This window comes from Mercenaria mercenaria, chromosome 1 (assembly GCF_021730395.1).
Source record: "Mercenaria mercenaria strain notata chromosome 1, MADL_Memer_1, whole genome shotgun sequence".
Classification (NCBI taxonomy): Eukaryota; Metazoa; Mollusca; class Bivalvia; order Venerida; family Veneridae; genus Mercenaria; species Mercenaria mercenaria.
In genome coordinates this window covers 40708456-40730570 of record NC_069361.1, presented here as the reverse complement: position 1 = coordinate 40730570, position 22115 = coordinate 40708456, and the positions used below count along the sequence as shown (strand labels likewise).

At 32.0% G+C, this 22115-nt stretch overlaps 2 protein-coding genes across 3 annotated transcripts in view; one reads left to right on the top strand and one right to left on the bottom strand.

Moving 5' to 3' along the window:
- The window catches only part of LOC128557563 (uncharacterized), a 106073-nt gene extending 92155 nt beyond the window's left edge, over positions 1 to 13918 (bottom strand). For both annotated transcript variants that reach the window (XM_053545020.1, XM_053545023.1), the window contains exon 1: positions 13819 to 13918. In XM_053545020.1, coding sequence (XP_053400995.1) covers positions 13819 to 13871 — 53 coding nt within the window. In that variant the 5' untranslated portion in view covers positions 13872 to 13918. The remainder of the gene's footprint in view (positions 1 to 13818) is intronic.
- An 8022-nt stretch (positions 13919 to 21940) lies between these two features.
- Positions 21941 to 22115, top strand: part of LOC123523216 (uncharacterized) — a 197073-nt gene continuing 196898 nt past the window's right edge. Inside the window, 1 exon segment of the mRNA XM_053541968.1 lies at positions 21941 to 22102. Coding sequence (XP_053397943.1) covers positions 21941 to 22102 — 162 coding nt within the window.

Genomic DNA, 22115 nt, shown 5'->3' with positions numbered 1-22115 from the left:
GCAAAGTAAAACAAAGCCTTCATGTGATTTTAATGATTCGATCTATTGCGTTGTTTGTAAAGAAAAAAATCCTACTGTAATACCGACCCGTCGGAATACGCAAGTACTTGTTGTTTATGCAATTTGATATCCTGCAAACTGGCGTATTGTGTTCACTGCATATGAATCTGTCAAAATGAAACATTACTTCTGGACAAATAACTCATTACAGGTTTTAAATTCGAGCCGTTTACTGAAATGTAAAATATTCAATTATTTAATAACCTGACTTATTTCAAATTCAATATCCAACAACATCATGAATAATAAAAGTAAAGTTACACAGAACGTGGGCTTATTTGATCAATTTATCAACATTTCAACAGTGTCGGAAATTAGAGTGAAGATTGTGAAATATTATCTCGGTTGTGCGTATAAAAATATCTATTTCTGGATATGATTTTATTGAAAGTGTTCTAAATAATGGAGCGGTTTTTCAATGATTACATTTTATTAAACTATATTTTACTTGAAATGATGTTTTCAAGAAACTATGTTTAATTCAAAAGTATTACACAGACATGTTTCATGGGGGAATTTCCATCAAGTGTATTTAAGTTATCCGATTGGCAAAAAGACATGGCCGCAAGACAAAAACAAATCTTCAAATAAAATGTTTGCTAATTTTGACCCTCTATCGGTGTTGTTAAGTTCCTTAGATTCGCCAAAACATGGCCGCTAGAGGGCGCAATCACCTTTTCCTGTATGTACATAATGGTAACTTGAAGGATCTCCTCGTCTGATGGACAGATGTTTTAAATAATTTTACACAAACATGGTTCGTTAGACTACCATGAACCAAGAACTGTAAATTAGTCCGATTCGTACAAAACATGGCCTTCAGAGCCTGTGGTAAATTTTCCATATATACATACATAGTCGAAACATCAGAAACTGTCCAAATTTTAAAACCATTCAAAGATATTTTCTTTATTTCCCAGATAAAACAAAATTTATATGATCTATGTTTTAACAATTCTAGTCAACAAACTAAATGTATTTTGATATTTTATATTTCATGTTTTTGATAACGGCATAAATAAAAGCCCATTTACAACTTACATATCTCTTGTTTTTAATTTTGTCTTACAAGCTACGCAAACTCTAGAACCTTCTCTAAGAACCATTTGATGGCCATAAAAAGCGTTAAAAGAAAGATATGAAACTAAAATTTCTTTCAATAAGTAGTTACAAATATTGTCTAATCGAATATAAAAACAATTTGCTTCCCCGACGGGCACGCCGCCGGGAACATTTGCTTAACTTTGCCATTTTTGGCTATAACTATTACCCGTAAAATAAGAAAAAATATGCATGTCGTATGTCACGCACTGGACGACATTCCAAATTTCCGAAAGTCGTATGTCGAATGGCGCACACTGAGCGACATTCAAATTTTTTTGTCAAAGTTCGAATGTCGTATGTCCAATCTCGTTTTTTGCACGGCATTTAACTTTTTCGAATGTCGTATGTTGTTTGTCGTACACTGAACGACATTCAATTTCTTTTGTCTAAGTTCGAATGTCGTATGTCGTTTGTCGCGCAATGGACAACATTCAAAATTTTTTGAATGTCGTTTGTCGCACACTGTACGACATTCAATTTTTTTTTGTCAAAGATCTAATGTCGTAAGTCCAATGTCGTTTTTTGCACGACATTCAACTTTTTTCGAAAGTCGTATGTGGTATGTCGCACACTGAACGACATTCAATTTTTTTGTCAAAGTTCGAATGTCGTATGTCCAATGTCCTTTTTTGCACGATATTCAATTTTTTTGAATGTCGTATATCGTATTGTGCACCGAACGACATTCAAATTTTTTGTCAAATGTCGTATGTCCAATGTCATTTTCTGCACGACATTCAAATTTTTAAGAATGTCGTTTGTCGCACACTGAACGACATTCAGTTTTTTTTGTCAAAGTTCGAATGTCGTATGTTGCGCACTGAACGATATTCAATTTTTTTTTTGTCAAAGTTCGAATGTCGTATGTCCAATGTCTTTTTTGCACGAAATTCAAATTTTTTCGAATGTCGTATGTCGTGCACTGAACGACATTCAAATTTTTTTGTCAAAGTTCGAATGTCGTATGTCCAATGTCGTTTTATGCACGACTTTCACTTTTTTTCGAATGTCGTATGTCGTATGTCGCACATTGAACGACATTCTATTTTTTTGTCAAAATTGGAATGTCGTATGTCCAATGTCGTTTTCTGCACGACATTCAACTTTTTTTCGAATGTCGTATGTCGCACAATGAACGACATTCAATTTTTTTTGTCAAAGCTCGAATGTCGTATGCCCAATGTCGTTTTTTGCACGACATTCATTTTTTTTCGAATGTCGTATGGCGTATGTCGCGCACTGGACGACTTTCAAAATTTTCGAATGTCGTATGTCGTACGTCGCACCCTTGACGACATTCAAATGTTTTGAATGTCGTATGTCGTATGTCGAGCAATGGACGACATTCAAAATTTTCGAATGTCGTATGTCGTTTATTTTGCCAACTTCACAACGCTTGGCGACGCCATGTCTTTGCGTTCTGAGCGTTAAAGGTAAACATCTTGTTTGCTAAAATTTTTATTTCGTACCCAACCCAGTCTTTCGTCATATTTAAACAATGATATATTTACTAGTATTTCATAGGAGTGGATATTGCTACTGCCTTATTTAAAAATATTTTCAATTAATATATTCATTTCATCAAACTAGAATGAATATTAATATTTATTGATGATTAGAGTAAAACATGGCTAAAATATAAGCATTTGGCCTTATTCATATTTAACACTCAGATCCACTGTTTTTTATTAATGTGTATGTCTATTTTCATTTCTTTATTTATTTATTTATTTGAATTTGAAAAGCGTGACTGTTATACCTGGATATAACCGCTAAATTGCTCTCCGCTTTCATTTTAAACTTCAGTTTGAAACAAAACCAGATGATATGAATGAACTGAAGTTAAAAACGAAAGATCGGTGTAGTTTCTTAACTTTTAAGCAACAATTTAGAACCCGGGCCCCTCTAAGCATGAGCGCTCAGAAGTTCTTTTTAAACGACATCATAGAAATAAAAAGGAAATAAAAATATCAGTAAACGTTCGAATAAATGATTAAACGGGAAGATAGGTACAATGAACTTTCGTGTTTTCTACGATTAACTGCTAACGTCATTTGTTCATCTTAATCATATTTGATTGCTCTTTGTTTCATACATAAAATAATACAAGCATATCTTTTGATAGACAGATAAAACAAATACGGATCGGAATACAAGTTATTTCAACACCGGCATATTCAGCCGTTTTTTAACGTTAATATTCAGCCTCTTAAATGATCATATTAAACCACTGTTAACAAATATGTATAATTCAGATTTTAAAATGATTCCTATTTTAAAACTTCGTATACAACTGACCCTTAGTCTATTGTCTAATTCACCCGGTCAGAAATACCTCCACCCCTCCGTCGGACCAAATGACAGACCGGTTGGTGCGTACGCCCGTCGATGTTTTGCCCGATGCAGTCACTCTATTCGTGACTAATATGTTTCAATGGGACAGTGGTAAGTTACTATGGAAAAAAGAGTTTATGCTTGTAAAAATTAAAATGTTGACGAAAACAGCCGAAAAAATGCAAAACAATATTTATTCTTGACTAATTTTGACTTTTACGTTAAAAATATATATTCCACTTAATATATGCATTTGATAACCATTGTGTTTGCTTTACGCGTTTTCACCAACATTCCAATTATGTCACGGCGCTCTACTTCAAAATCTGTCCATATATTTTCTAACCTACTTTCCCAATTCATTGAGCGCTATAGCTAGTTTGGATCGAATTAACATCTCCGGATTCCGGCGGAAATTGTATTTAACTATTTATGAAACAGTTAAAATTGGCTTTAACTAAATACGAAACATTATTTGATCACGCAAAATACCGTTAAAGAAAGGCAGCAAATAAACCGTACAGTCAATGTGAACATCCCAATATTCATAGCACCGTAGCGTGAAAATAAACCCGGTAGTCAAGGAATTTTATAATCTTATTCTATTCGAAAACATTTCAGGAACATTTTAAAAAAAATCTATGGAGGCGAGAACGAGCAGTAAACGTTTAATAAGAAATATCTTTCTATTTTTCATTTCGTTTTTGTGTGTGTAATATGCATTCAGTTGTACAAGTGTGACAATAGAAACAGAAAATAAATAGGAAAATTGCTTACAAAATTAGAATACGCCTAAAATGAAATTGATGTTGTTGTAAACTTTTTTATGATTAACTTTTTTTCCCTAAAATACAAACAGTTATTTCTGAAATTGTGATACAATAAAAATTTCCGTGTGAAAAGAGGTGTAGGGGAACATTAAAGACAATACAGCAAAAACGAAATCGGAAACCCCGTATTCTTTCGCTCATTATACAGTAAAGTAAATTTATATGATAGTTTTAGTGTTGCTTGTTTTAATAAAATTCTATGGGAAAGGTTTTACACACTACTTAGTCATTCCGCTCGAAAACAATAATTAATAATAATAGAAAGATTTTGGTATATTTTTTGTATAAAGTATGCATTTCTTCGAAGGAAAGTCGCAGTTCATCAGAAAATTATATCACTGTCTAGCTTTCAGCGGGCCTGTTATATTTAATGAAAAATAATTACTTTTTGAATCAAATGGACGCTCCGAAACAAAATTAATCGCCGTAAAAACGGCAACTTCACAATTATTTAGGTTTAGGCTGAAATGTGATTGCGTAAAAAGTGTGCATTTGACCTTGTTAATAATTGTACATCGGGTGAAGATCAGCTTTAGCTATTAATTACACATGTTATCAAGGATGCAACTTTTTTTCTGATATTTCCGCTCATACGCCATCTTTACCTTAATTTAAAACGTTCCTCTGGGCTAGCAGGCCAATACGGTTTAGTCAAATATGAGAAGTATAATACACTTTTAAACAGTAGAAGACTGCTACTGTTTCGTCCATCTTATATCTTATAACACGGCGAGTTTTCGTTGATTGTGGCTTTAATTTGCAACTGTATATAATTCTTAATATCTCCAAGGGTTTAAATAAAATTGTTTTTGAATTTTAAAGATATCTTTCATAATGCCAATTTTATGGCCAAAATGTAAAGATCTAAGGAAATTAAATACTTGCATAAAATATTATATGTGTGCCAATTAGGGTATCTTGAAAATTACGTAACGATTAATTCACAAGTAAAGTCAAAATATTGGTGTTGAAATTGGCTGAAAATATACACCTTTACTAATCTACTTGTTCCGTATTACAAGTGTGCTTCTATTGTGACATTTTGATACATGCAAAACTGAATTATCTACACTATAAATACTTACTGATATTTCATTTCATGATCGGCTTGTTTAAAGTTAACTTTGCGCCACAGATAAGCTGACAAAAGCATATCATGCAGGTTTTAAAGATTAAATAAAACAAATATAAAATAATTCCTAAATGTTTTGTTGTCCAAAATGGTATGTTACTGTGTCGTAAACCTTGTTCGTTTTCCAGTCAACTGTTATCTGCTTGTAAGTAGTGACCTATGGCGCGAGTTGTCTTTCTTTGTGGATCAAAATTTTATACTAATTATTAAAACTTATGTTATTGATACATAAAAAAACTATCATGAATTTCACATTTTGTAAAACCATTGTTGGTTATTTTATAGACTTAGAAATCAATTTTCTAGACTGTATTAAAATTTTTAATGTATTCCTGTTGCTCAAAATTTTAGGGCCTATCTCTATAGGTATGTTTACAAATGTTCATTTACACAGGTACAACAATTAGATTTTTAAACATAAGGTATAGTGGAGACTAAAGCTATCATAAATGAAGGCAAAGTATGGCGTGACATGCTAACTGTCAAATGATAAATCAGAAATATATAAATAAACGTAAAGACAAATGTTTGATATAAAATATCTATGGAAGGTCGGTGCACCGTGCTTATTTTCAAATGCTAAAAGTCACTTAGTTAGTGCAAAATGATTATTGCCAAATGTCTAATATCTAATGATAAATGCTTATTTTATGTTGCGAAATGGGAAACAATACATACCAAGAGTTTATCTGTAAGCGCTTATCTAAATAAAGAGTTGAACAGTCTATGAAAGCTTGCTTTAAAAGTCATTGACTTTTGTTACATAACTTTGTCTCTGTTACAAAAAATCTAAACATTTTAGTAGTTCGAATTTTCAAATTTAAGGTAGAGCTATTGGGCGTCGGCGTTGGCGTACACGTCGGCGTCCCAATTTGGTTAAGTTTGAATTTGTATTTTAGCTTGTTTTTAAGTTACCATTAGTAGGAATGGATTGAAACTTCATACCCTTATTCACAGTGATAAACTGACTAACATTATACAAGATTAATAACTCGTTCATACACAAGTATGCCCCTTTTTCGAATTAGAAATGTCTGATTAAGTTTTTGTATGTACGCTTGTATCTCAGTACCCACTAGTGGGAATGAATTGAAATTTCAAACACTTCTTCACTTTCATGATCTAATATGCATTTATTCGAAATATTTGGGAAATGGTATACATTTATTGAATGACTTGCTGGTCAAAAGTCAAAGCTATTTACCGTAGTACCGACAGTACAATCAATAGATAATTTATTGCAGGACATCAGAAATTGACTTACACAGTTCGATTCTTAAACCAGACTTATTAACACATTAAACGTGTGGTGAATACGACCCAGACATAAAGCATAAACTATGAACCTGCAATTTATTAAGGTGTCACGTAATACTTCATGTTAGTGTCAACATTTTTTATGAAGAGTTTGTCCAGTTTAGTACATTTTTGTACGGGATGTATTATGTGATCATCTACGATCGCAGCCAAGTTTTAAGATGTTCTAGAAAGAGGCCCTTGAATAACTTAAATTCTGAAAACTGTCTGTGTCTGCTCTCTAACTTCTAACAGTTCTTATCCAATGTCTGAATGTTTATTGGCATATTATCATGGCCAAGTTCGATGTCCAGGATAAAGATATTTAGTTTTGTGTGTCCAGGAGGATAATCTATGGTGCTTTGGAGTTATAGCCCTTGAATTAGTCGAAATTAAGGAAATTGGCCGCTAGTAGAGGATTTTAAATGTCTTAAGCAATATTTGTGTGGCGGGCGTATATTATGACAGTTCGTAAAATTAATACCTTTAAAGACTTAAGTGATGTAAATCATCTTGTAGATATACGAATAAGGATGGTTTATGAAATCATACACTTAAATAGCTAAATATGTTTCTTTAAACAGTCTTGTCATTATTGTTACAAATTTAGCTAAATAAATTACGTTCCAATTTTATATTCTTACTACGGTTCCCATCGAAAACTGAGATTAGTACTATATTTAAGACATTTGTGGTGTATTGAGGGGATATATAAATGTCACATTGGGATATATGATCTATCTATTTAAACATTTGTTCCGAATGGATTTTTGGGGGATTGGATTTGACTTGTGCAGTACTAATTTAACCAAGGTATTTTCACTACAAATCTGTAGAGTATTTGTTAGAAAAAAAGGCAGACTGCAATATGATTTTGTTTCATTTATCTAGCATCTTACTGATGCGAATGCATTGAATAAACAGCACGCTTTTGAGTACTTAGAAATTCTTAATAATATTCTGATACATTTGAAACATGATTTTATGGCAATTACTTACTAGGTGTTCGTGTTTCTAAATTGGAATATAAATGATTTTTACAAGATAAAGCAAGCTTGCAATTCATTCCAGTTTTTTTTCCATATTTACCATACACAACAATAATGATCTTAAGATAAATTTAATTTCTTTATCTGATACAAGGTACTAGTTTTCATAAATAAACGGCGGATAAACACGCACAGTTTATCTAAACCATCGCGGTGGCAAGTTACTTCATTATATAGATCTTGAATGATATCTTGACATTTGTATTACATAACAAAATACCAAGGCTTAAATGCCAGTCAATCTGCTTAATATATAAGAGTGCCATCAGCTGGAGATCCCCACTGGGTCATTGGTCGATTAAAATGCGTCAATATGATGTATGTACAGTATCTATTAATCTTAAGTATTGTTCTGAAACCGCTAGATCTCGGTGACCCTATACAAAATAAAACTGTCGATCTGACAAGATACACTTCTCATGGAGGGAAGAAGTGACCTAACCCTGAAACTGCTATATAATTAACTGAGATAATCACGAAATGTTTACAAATACCTAATGTAACACCACTATGCTATAAGAATATTTGTATAGTTTTATAGTTTTATTTATATTGTTATTAGCTAGGCAAAAAATAATGTTTAGGTTCTCAGAGCACTTTTTGCAAAATTTATGTGGCAGTGCGGATTTGTTTTATTAACGACATTGCCCTCTTTATCCAGTGATGTACAACCATTTCAACATACTTAAAGACATTGCATCTTATGTAGATAATAAATTATAAGAACAGTACTTGTTCTGGATGCTGCATTTGGCACTCAATATATTCTGAGGAAATTACTATATAATTATTAACCATGAAATTGTTGAAGAATGGACACCAGACGAAATTGATGACAGACAAAACATAATCACAAAAGCTCACATTGTCACTACGTAAGATTAGCCACTAGACTGATAATAAATAAATAATAATATTCTACATTGTCCACCTTTTTGTCGATTCAATTCCATAGAGACAAAGTCCAGTCTATTTTGAGATTTTCACAGAGGAATGATGTTAGTTTATCATATGATATTGGACATAGGATAAAGACTGGCACAGTGCACCACATTCAGTCATAAAAATGTTAAAAGATCTATTATAGTCGTATGCGGCGGGACATGAGAAACAAAACATTCATTTTTATCGGCCTTAAGATTTATTTAATGAACATTATCATTTAAAGCTGCGAATAATAACAATTTTGACTCTTTAATTCATTATCTTTAATTTCCAAAATATGTGAAAAATTCATTCACTCCGAAGTCTATTCAAGGAATTATCTTTTATTACATTATAGCATATTTCATAATACTAATTTTTTAAACCATGGTTAATTAAAATCAAAGTATTTTATCTTAGTAGGTTATTTGTGTTGCAGTGTTCCTTTCATGTCGATTCAAACGCAGATATGACGTTAAAGCGCCATCATCGCGTGCTACCAATTTTGAGCCTCTTTTATCTCTCTTTGTATCTCTGCGCCCGTCAACCTGTCATTCCTGAATTATGATCCTGGCTTCGAGTATCGATACAGGTTAAACTCAACGATTAAACTGGTAGGAGTGCAAAAATTCATACATGTAGTGCGTGGAGAGGTAAGAGATAAATGAGTCTAGTATTTAGATGTTAAAGAATAAACTTAAGATTAAATTATACAATAATATATAACAGTGTGTTATAATTATAGAAAATTGGTCAGTCCGATTTTGTTATTTGTTTAATGAAGTTTTATTTTCGTTAGGTTAACACTCGCATAATAAAATATGAACGTTTGAGAGTTTTGAGCGTTTTACTTAATGTGTGAATGAGTATCTTTAATAAAAGTGCTCTTATGAACTTATTTCTTCTTTGTCATTTTTATACGCCCGAAGGGACGTATTATGTTATACCCCCGATGTCCGTCCGTCCGTCCGGAGTCATATCTATGAAGTGGTTGGAAATATATCTAAATAAAACGTCATATACATGTTCACCACTGTGGGGTTATGCGGACAGTCTAGTTTCAGTCAGGTTGCCCAAGAAACACAAGTGTTATGGCCCTTAGAAGTTTCTAGTGTTAACTAAACAGGGTACTATAAATGTGGCAATTTCTAAATCATAACTTGCGATATATTTGACGTAGAACTATGAAACTTAATTTGAATTTAGATCACCATAATGTGGTACTGCACACACAATTTCGTCAGGATCTCTTTAGTAACTTCAGATTTATTGCCTATTAATTGTTTAAAAATACACATATTTGTACATAACAAACTGACCAATGGGTAGAATTTCACCAAACTTATTTCATCTTTTTCCATGAATATTTATCTTAAACATGTGAAGTCGTGTACCCACTCCCGGTCACCCCCACCGCCTTGGTCACACCCCTCCCCTCCCAACACCCCTAATCCCCCAAAACTAAATCTTTTTTTTTTCAAACGTTCCGTGAATATTTATTAACTTGCAAAGTTGTACCCTTCTCCTACCTTGCTCCTCCACCCAATCAATCATCCCCATCATGCAGCATCCATCCATTCCTCCCCCACCCCATCCCCCACGCAACAATATGTTTGTCTTCATTTCTTTTATTTTCCAGCAACATTGATTATCAACATGTGAAGTTTTGTACTCTCACCCGGTCATCCCCCATCCATCCCCCATTCCCTTTTGTTTAAATATTTTAAACCTTCCATGAATTATTATCAATTTATCAGTATGTGAAGTTGTAACCACACTGATCCACCTTCGCCTCTGACTGTGCTCTCTTTAAAGGACATGTGTTCTTTTAAGTTGTACATGTTAAACAGAGACACTTAGTGCCAATCTACTCAAATACAATATTTCGATCTAGTTACCCTTCAAGCTCACATTTCAAATAACTCCATATAATTCTAAAAGCTAAGCTTATAACAGAAAACATATTCCATTCAATATAATGTCATTAGTCATGATCAAAACGTAACATGCATTTATTATGTACACTTAAAACATTTGTTTTCTGTTAAATTGATCCTGACTAATGAAATTATTCTCTTCTTAGTACCGTTCTTAACTTTTTGCCGGATATACTTCTTTGCCATTCTTCACCACAAACCCATTCGGCGGGGGATAACAATTCATCGAATTTGCTTGTTTCCGATAATTGTCGCAAAGGTTGTCTAATGATTAACATACTTATATTTATTATTTTTTTCAATACAATTTTTAAGAGAAAGATTTGTTTTTATTTGTTTTTTGTTTTAAAAAATGGTACATTATAATAGCAAGTCACTTTTTCTTTATTTTGATTTTGATAATATTTATTTCAAGCCTGAAATTCTATCGAAAAGCATCCAGCACTCTTATTAAAAGTTTTTATTCACAGATCAGCATGAATGGATAAAACAAATTATGTGATCTGTCATCATAAAAATGTGCACATAGATAAAACTTAAACAAGTGGACAGCTTATTCAAATAAATGAATTAAGTTTTGGTGTAGTCCTTTGTAATGTTTAAGCAAAATTAGTATTTATTTTACCGAGAATGGTACAAAAAACAAAAAAAAAAAAAAAAAACAGTATACGTTTTTCCGCCATTCAACGTAACGTTTACTTCATGATGTCACGTCCGTTGTTTTATTATGTATTTATCCTGATGAAGGCGTAAGGGCCGAAACGTTGATAAAAGATAAATATTCACGTGTTGTTGTTGAATTTTACCATCGTGTACCGAGAATGGTACCAAAGAGTGAGTAATTTCAAAATTATAATCAAGACAAATAAAAAAACGCAAGAAGGCTAATATGTCTCCATAGTCCATGCTCTTACCCTGTCAGAATGCAAATTAATTTGCACATGTGTGATTGTTACAGTCTTGTTTGTAGAGAGTTGCCATCTAGTTACTTCTCAGTTTGTCTGACTTTTAGCTCATCTGAGCACAAAGTGCTCAATATGAGCTAATGTGATCACCCTAACTCAGTCATTATGCTTATCAAAAATTGGAGTGTTAACACCCTAGGTCAAGTCGGAAATTGGTTTACCTGAGGTCAAAAACTAGTTCACTAGGTCAAGTCATAGCTAGGCCCGGTGAGCGATACAGGGCCTGCATGGTCCTCTTTACAAAAAAAATGGTATTGGTATCACTTGATTGTCAGTGGTGCCTGGAATGTTTTGTCCAGGTCAATTAAAGCTCCAGTGTGAGCTATAAGTACAGTGGATGGTCTGCTTTTCCCTCTCTGAGCCTTTTTCCATAACTCCGACGTAAATTCAACGGTATGTCCTTTTAGCTTGTAAGCTAGTTTTGAGGGGGAAGGGTTTCAAATTATCGAGTGTGTTATTAATTCTACTGACATGGCTGTTGAATAGTCGAGCGTTGCTGTCCTCCGATAGCTCTTGTTGTCCCATAACCGATAAAACATGTTATTGATTCTAACTGTCAACATATTATATATTTTGAAAAAGAAATTAAATTCGTTAGTTTAATTTACATGTCATAGCGTGAAAGAGAAATGACGATTAGCGTTTATCATTTGGCAATTAGCATTTGCTTGTTGACATTAATGATTTGGCATTTAACATTACTTATATGCCATAATGCATTTTGTATGTGGCATTTGTCATTAAATATTTGTCATTCAGCATTTGACAATAAGCATGGTGTACCGGCCTTCAATACATATCGCCTACCAATCAGTAATTGCAAACAAATTTATGATTAATTCTAATTGTTTGTTTGGAGATGCGGAAAAAGTATTACCAAATACTTACTGGTACGTGCTTATTTTACAAAATGCTGAAATACATCAGTTAAATGTTATTGACATATCCTTTTCTTACATAACCTTATATCAGTTTAAAACATTTATGGGTAAAAACAGTTTCCGTCTTATGTTGTACGATCCTATGTTGTACAGGACCGACCAGTATACCTAGCTATTGTGTCAGATACTGGTAAACATTATATGTTTTTAAATGAATGAAAGTAACATTCTATAGTTTGAGAGATATAAATCCTTAACAAATAAAGTTTTATCATTTGAAAATTAACGTTTATCATTTTCCAAATAACATCAAATATTTTGCATTTAGCATTTGCGTATTTGGATTAAGTATACTAGTATATGATTTTAGCATTAGCATTTCCAGCATCAGCATTTTGCATAGAGTATTTGACATTTATCATAAATATCTTGAATTAAGCACAAGTCAATAAGCATGACGGACTGGTCTCCAATCTTGTAGCGATTAATGAAACATTTAAATATAGCAGTAGCGTTGAACAGTATTTTATCTAGCATTATTATTGCTTAAAGCGTATCGTTTAATACTAAATGCTAATTTATGTATGCTTGCATCAACATCAATTGCCCAATGACAATTTTCAAATTTAGTAAAGTCTACAACATACAAAGAGTACGTTGCCTCCGCTTCATAACTTAGTCTCTTTAAAAAGAAACAACAAATTTTATCTTTGAAAAGATTTGATACCATGTTTGCATGATAGAATATCATGATTTGCATCGGACCATACTGGTAAAACATTTATATGGTTATTTTCGTTTTTGTTGTGTTGAGCGACCTGTGGAGTTTCCACTTTTTCTATTTTAGAAATAGTCAAAGTTACATAACTCAGTAGTGTAAGAGACTCAGCTCTTTAACTCTAAATAATTTGCAAACTGGTATTCATAGATTAGTACTGAATATTTCGTATCTAGCATTAACCATTTGGAACTTAGCAATTAACATGTCACATTGACCTTCGATAGTATTTTAAATATTCACATATCTATATTTTAAAAGATCTCTGATTGGAAAAACTATTAAATGACTTTTTACAAACATTGTACGTTTCTTGGTTACTAGCCAGTAGTCCTCAAATTTCGATCAGTGTAGGCTTAAACCATTTCTAAAATATGTCCGGGGCTGAAAGATTTGCAGAAGGGTTCGATACAATCATCATATCATCTTATAATTTTCCATTTTTTTACAGATTCATTACTTAGTTACATAAAATACATAGTGTCGATTACTAAAGTGAAAATATAAAATTAATATTATACCTCTTACCTGAACTGATAAACGGTAGATACAAAAATCAATCGAAAAAGATTTAATTCCATTTTCAAAACATTTTCTCTTCTTATCGTAGTTAATCATACGACTAGGATTACTATGTTAGCAGCTGTAAGACTGATAAAAATAAGCACGTTAATCTAAATTTAAGTAAGCAGTTGATTGGATGGAAATAACTATCCAATAAAACATAAATAGCAAACACATAAAATGATCATTTCAAATGTTTCTGTTAAAGGATATAGACGAAATGCAAACTGGCTTACAGGTTTATATCAAGACGAATACGAGTGAATTCTAAGTTGTATTTGGGTGAGTAAAATATTGATTTAACTTATTTATAGGACTACTGCGATAAATGGATAAATATGTTTTATTGTGAAATGTTGTTTCCTCCATCTGCGTGTTTAGTTCATTAAAGAGGTGCATGCATCCGTAAGTGGATACTTATTCGATCAGTTGAATTCATAGTAAACACATTTCGCCAAAATCATCGGTCTAAATAATGAAACATAACATGTAAAAGTGTTAAAGGATTGAGTGATTTGGATAGTTTTCGGATAGTTCTGAATGATGCAGTGTCTTCTTATATAACTTATGTACGTACAGATGCACGAACATTGAATTAAACATCTTTGTCTTTGAACAAATTCACTGAAAAAGTGTTTCAAGATTCAAACGTCATTCTTTTATTATTCATTGTTTATCATTTTGTTTCCCATCTCGTCTTCTTCTTTTTTCATTTTACCGCTGAGAAAAGTTGAAATCTGATAACACATTATACCGACACGCATAATAAACATTATGATACATTTTATACAATATGTCCACTGATGCATGATGCGTTAGCAGAAATTATATTCATTTTAATTTTGTAAATATAATAATATTATGTTCACTTTTATTGCATCAACAATAAACTGTATAAACAGGAGTACATAATGCAAACCGTCTCGCATAACTTCAATGCTTGTGTTGACTAAAGTATTTTCTTTTATTATGTTTTGCATAGTTGGAATTTTTGTTTTAATTGTAAATGGTTTATAATCATGTGCCTGTGTATTTTTGGTAGAAATTTCCAAGTATTTCAAGTTCAAACTATTCCGCTGTTAGGTGTTGATCCGTACCAATAAGATATTATTATAACAACCGATCGATTCGGAACTGGTTCCGACATTTTTAAAATATAACCCACCGTTTTATTTCAACACACCACTTAAACTTTAGAGCTAATTCCGCGTTATCACCGACACAAAAATTTACCTGAGTGGAAAATCGACATGATTTGTCACATTGAACCACTATTGAAGACTGTGATAAATCGCGATGATTTTGTAAGACCCCGCGATCTACTATAGATAAAGTGTCCACGGCGACTCGCGATGAAAAATCTCAGCAGGTAGCGCTGAATTGCGACGGATCGCGGTGATTCACCGGCCATCACCGCGAAATCCAGGTAAGGTTTGCTAAGGCGCATAATTACCATTTAACGAATGATATTACGAACTATTTGCACCCGCGTTTATTGCAAATTTCTTAAAAACTAATTAATGTTTCTTTATAAAATTTTCCTTTATCAAATACACTTTTATTGACTTAAATGAATAATATTTAAAATGATAAGTTTACTTTAATCACGAAAATGTAGACTAAGATATGAATTAAATAAAAGAGGCGCCGTTATTTCAAATCTAGTCTATTTCCTTTACATTTGTTTGCTACAACTTCTTCTTCTTCTTCTTGTCGTTCGCGGTTTGCTACAATTATGCTTGGTATATAAAAATAGTTTATTTATTTTCATATTAATATAATGAACAGTCTGCGGCTACTATTAAAAATCACACACTACGAATAAATAAAAGTTATTCAATAGTGTATCTCGACTTAAGAGGCTGCGTTTTTGGTGCGTGGCATTCCCTATTTGATATTTGTCTTTGTTTTTTAACATTTAAAATCGTTTCTTATGTATACAAATTTAACGCATATAATTATTATATCAAGCTAAATTTTTAACATCAATTAAATTTTTACAGTGGAAAAGTTTATCACACTGGTAATACATATTATCCAGTTTATAAAAAAATATAACGTGTAAGTCATTATTGTTGACGATAATTTTAAAACGTACTTCAAATGTTTAACAAATATAATATAAGAAAAACGTGATTTTCATACCACGTGTATCGTTTTAAACAAGTTTTATTCAAGTTTTTATTATTAAATTCTCAGTATGTACAAAGCATAAACATGAGATTCACATTCTAATAAATAACAATAATAATAAAGACACATGATCAATAGAGGACAGCTCTTATTCAAACGTGATAATATATCGGCAAAAGTTATCAATTAACCCCCTATTTATTGACACGTGTTAAAACAACATTGAAATATCTCTTCACTGCGAAGGTTAAAACACGTAAAACACGTAGCCGGTCTAATACAGTATAACAGAACATTGACAAGTTTGCAGAATTCACACTTAGATTAATTCAGCAATAACTGCGTAATTAATCTATCAACCAAGTATTCGGCTCAAAGGACAATTTAACGCCTACATGTAACTTAGTACATGACTTGAAAGGACTACCTAGCACATAAAGAAACTTTAGATTTTTCTTGCGTATATTCGTGTAACTATTTAATTCGTTTTCTTATAGTTTTGTTTATTAGCAGTTTGTCGAAATTTAAACAAGTACTTCTGTATACAAAAACAAAGAGTTTATGCGCCAACTTAAAGGGTTATCTTCTTAATTTTTATCTTATTGCAGTAACAAGAAAAGAAAAAAATGTTAGGCATTTTTGTATTCAAACTTTTAAAGATTATTTCATCTCGTACTATTTATGTACTTTATGTATTACCTTAAAATTTAGTTAATAATAATTTTTTAATTGTGAGATGAAAATTTTGTTATAATTTTGGTTTGCTTTTGCCAAATTATTGTTTTAATTATAGTATATATACATGTATCTAGCGGAATGTCACATTACATTCACCGATTTAATTTTAAAAGCTCTTAAATAGAGCGCGTAGACTGTTCGTATTGCAGTTTTAAGCAACTGCATACATATCATTAGTCTAATGAGTTTCTAACTACTTTTAAGAGAGGTTCTTTAGTATAGATGCCATTTATCTTCCCTATTCATTCATATTTACTATCCTCAGTTTTGACATTCCTTGTACTGGTGAAACTCAATAATCTGATTTTATCCTTTTGTGTTATATTTCAATAACTATAATGCATGATTGCACGTTTATGAAAGAAACATTTAACCATTCTTTTGTAAGTTTTTTTTATATAAATCAAAAGATCAATTCCGCTGATATGACATTTTCATCAATCATTCTATTATTATGATATTGAAAAAATATTTGGTTTTTCACTGTATGCAGATATTTCCTATTTACTTAATACGGCCACATTGAAAAACAAAGTAAACATATTAGAAATGGTAAGACAAATAATGCCTTATTTTATATAAAGATAGTTGTTATCAAATATTGTCAATAGATAAATTTCACGTTACGAAAATACGTATAACTGAAAGAATCTATGCAAACTATGTTTGAAATTATAATTATTAAAGATGATGAAAAGCCAATTACTTTTCATTTTCCTCTAAATAATAAATGTTAATATTCCTGTCCGTTAATATGCATTCTACACAGTATATAGCATTTATATCGTCATTCTCTTACCTGTAAATCGCGGCGATCCACCGCAATTCACTGCGATCCACCGGCACTTCACCGCGCTGGGATATGACTTCGCAATACACCGCAATCGATTTATTGCTTTTGGTCGCGTCGGAAATAATTTATTACGGGGATGCAGAAAAAAACGCGCATCCTCGCGGCTATTTAAAGTGTCCGTGCTAGGGTCCAATCGCGGGGAAGCGCGGTCTCCGCGAGCCAAGGAATGTATTCACTAAAAAGTTACACGAATTTATAAGTAAGATGCTGCATCATTCAAGAAGCTAGCAGGAATATTATCTAACCCTGTGCTTTTAGAGCAATTTATCTTACATAATTCCCTATACACAAACTCTTCATTTACTTTGTGAAGTTTAAATCTAAAACCCTTAGGATTCCTCTGTTCATAAAAGTTTTTGAACAGTTCCGAATCAACAGTAAATAAATATAATGGGTTAGGCAATTATTGTACCAAACCAGTAGCTACAGTTGTAAAAAAGTTATTAAAATGATCTGCGATTTTCTTTGGCTCAAAGCAGTTATCACTGTTTAGTTTTAAAATCACATTTGGATTAGATTTACTCTTATTATTACACCCTGAACTTTTGATCTGTGACCAAAGCTCATTATGATTATTTTTGTTTTCTTCCAATTTGTTTTCTAAATATTCTGCTTTTGCCCTTTTTATTACTCTCTGTATCTTGTTTCTATATTGACAATACGACAATATCAGAATCCATTCAAGGTTCACTTTTTTTTTTTTTGCTTTAAACGTACCTCCTTAACTGGTGCAACAGTATTTAATACTTATAAAACACTTTCAAAACGTTCTAGAAAGTCATTCTGATTTGGTGGTCTATAAAAAGAACCTACAATTATAGGTTTTGTTTTTGGTAATAGAATTTCTACCCAAATGCACTCTAAATTGTTACTGTTCAAAGCTGGACCTTCTGTAAAAGCAGTGTCTTCTCTAACGTAAAGGCACACTCCACCTCAAGATCTTTCCTTACAATATTATTACCAGTAATGCTAACTTATGCATTTGACACTGATTCATCACGCCAGGCCTCTGTGATTTGCTAACACTGATATTTTAGATGAAAGTACAAATCGTCGAATTCCCCATAATTTTGGTAATAGAGATCTTATATTAAAGTGAACAAAATGTAGTCCCTTTCTTGAAAAAAAAACAATCAAGTTTGGTAAAACCAGCCTTACTAATATCTTGTTGATCAGGCAAATCATTATTAATTTCACTAGGTAAAATATTTGGATGGTCACAAGTTTCATCTTCTAAGAAAAAAGAATCACCACTGAAATGGTCACGATCGCAGTCGGGGCATATCCACCCAGAGTCTATCTCCCTGCGATTTTTGTAATACTGCCACATCTGATGTGCCACTAGCGGTAACATGCTTTGCAAAATATAGATCACACGGATAGGCAAAATACGCTCTAACATAACGAAGTGTAAAAGTGCAGCCCTGATAAAACATGAAATGTTTGAAATAAGAGTAACTAAAGCAGCGTTTCATTTTCCTAAGGACAATTTTTAAATTAAGAAAAAGCACACCATTGTATATGCTTTATACCGAACTAGGAAGATATACATTAGAAATAACTATAAAGTGCAGAATGATTGCATTTTGGAATAGGTTAATGACAGGCAAACAAGATAAATTATCTTACCGTATATATAATTACATGTTAAATCTTCCAAATTTTGAATCAAAATGGATAAACTATATAAAAAACATTTTTAGACAAACTGGCAGAATGGATATCTGGTTAAATCAGCATGAACTCCAAAATAAAAATATAAAGTACATTATAAAACGTACCTTGCGTGACCAAAATCTACAAAATTGGCAAGCATCTTTACAGAATTCAACAAAGGGTCTTAACTTTTCAATTTATAAAGAAACAATTGAACTGGACAAGTACTTAATAACATTGACTAAATATGAGTCATCCATGCTTATTAAATTTAGAACAGGTAACCACTTCTTTCCAAATGAAACAGGAAGATGGGCAGGCCAAGATATTAATCAAAGAACATGTCCACTGTGTTTAAGTAGAGATGTGGCGGATGAGTTTTATTATCTACTAAAATGCCAGTTTTTCCATGAACAAAGAAAACTGTTTATTAAAAGATACTATTATATTAGAACAAATATACTGAAATATAAAGAACTGCTTACATCCAGGTCAATAAAGGAATTAAAAAACCTCTATTCAGACACATAAACGATAAAATTTGTACACACAATTATTATATAATCTGCCGCAACTGAATGAATAAATAGTGAAAATATTTAAAATAAAAATAATCTATAAGATATATGACAAAACATTCCATACCGCATTGTATTTACCTGTACAATTTCCTTTTTTTTGTATATTTTTGTTTGTTTGTTAGTTTTTTTTGTTTTTTTTTAACTGTGTTACTATCTCATAGAAGCATGAAATCTATATGAGCTTTGAATGTACACTATACTAGAAATTCTGTTCTGACTCCCCATTAAAAAGTTTATTTTATATTTATATAAGGTATGAAAAGTCTTGTAATAAGTGTAGGTTTTCATAATAAGCATACAGTAACCCTATGTTAGATTCTGCTCTGCTTTGTAATGAAAAAAAATAATGTGTAACATAATTTCTAAAGTATGGGTACTCGCAGGTCATGAATTGTACTGTTACATCATGTCTTGATTTTTCTGTTTTGACCACATATTGAGCATGTTGAGAGATGCAAAATTTATTCCAATGTTGATCAATACGAACATACACGTTCACATCGCGTCATATAGTTTTAAAACACTTTTTTATTCCTTTTGAATTTGCTTAAACGAAAATTCCTTGTCTATGAATAAATTGCACGCTTCTGACCCGTATCTGGGTTTAATACACAACTGACACAGTTTCAATTGACACAGCGCGTGACATAACGACCAATCAAAAAAGATTATTTAAATAGAATTGTTTGGAAATCCAAAATTATAGTCTGTTTCTCTAGATCGCGTGTGCATCAAATATGTTTAAAAACATAGGTCAAAGTATACATTCCCCCTCATTTCATTTCCTTGAATGAAATCCGCTTTTTAGTTCTTTTTCAGTTTTTTTTTTCTATTTTTCTATAATATATTATATCTTATATCTCAAGAAGTCAATGTAAATTTTGTCCTTTTTTTTTGTAGCTTCTATACCATGTCACATTTTTCAGATATATGTAATGTTTTACTGTATACTTTTGTGTCACTTTGTGATTTGAGTTTAATAAAGGTATAGATGTGATTAAAACTGGTTTGTTTAAGATAATATTAAAATATAAAGTGACATAGATATAGAAACTGATCGAAATGTATTATCTAGTAATTCTTATTATCTTATATCAGATAAGCAATCAGTCACTATGTTATAATCAGACTTGTATCACGTACAACAAACAAATCACAGTATTTAAATTCTCGTGGTAGAAATCTGACGATTTGAATTGAATGATGGTCATTAAATGAATAATGCTACTCTCTAAATATCGATTAAAGTGTACTGAATAAATCGAAATCTGAAGCATCACATTGCGACATCACGCATTGGTCGATAGGGCTAAGACGCTTTCCTACGGAGTAGAAGGCCCTTGGTTCGAATCCTGGCTACTCCCATTGCGGTGTGTCCTTGGGCAAGGCACTTTATCACGATTGTCTAAATCGACCCAGCTGTAAATGGGTACCAGCAAATTGCTGGGGGTAAGGTATAAATAGTTTTAACTGTTCTTAAAATAGGGTTGCTCAAAAGCACTACAGAGATTATGATAATTGTTTGACAAAGCGACGGTAGATAAAATTTACTTTTTAAATTACCTTTACCATGTTTACCTTTATTCTGTTACTAAGGAAAGCCATGGAGTACGTTTGGAGTTATTTCTAATATTTTTTTTGTAATTTGCTGCACCGGCAGGTAAATATTTGCCTGCACATCAAGTCATTGTTTCACAGACGACAGGAGATTATCATTCACTACAATTTGAATATATTTATTATTTTTTGTTAATTCAATCCGACTCCGACCATGTGTACATATCAACATTTTATGGGGGTCCAACGGGGCCCTTCGAAACTCACGCGAGAAAAAAGATAATTTTCATTTCTTTGTTTGATAACAAAACACATTTCGGAAATTTACCTATGCAACTGAAGTTGGCAATTAATTCATATACATTAATATAACAATGTAAAGAATGTATAGCAATGTTTGCTTTAAAATATTTAAAAAGACCCTTGTACGTATATTGCATTTAGTGTTATATTGTTTACAAGATGTATGAAATATATCATTTCTACCTACTTAATTTGTTTGGTATTTTGCACTAAAATTCTAAGAGAAAATCATCCTTTCTAGTATGCAGAAACGTGAGACTCAATGATGCAACAAAGAAGTATTTTGTTGTACCTTTTTGTCTACTCATCTGTTTCAATCGTCGTGTCGTCGTCGTTTGTGAATTATGCGCCCGGATATGAATACCTGTATACTCTCAACTCAATCATAGAACTGAAAGGAGTACACACATTTCTAGCAAATGGAAAGGTAAGTTGTTGTT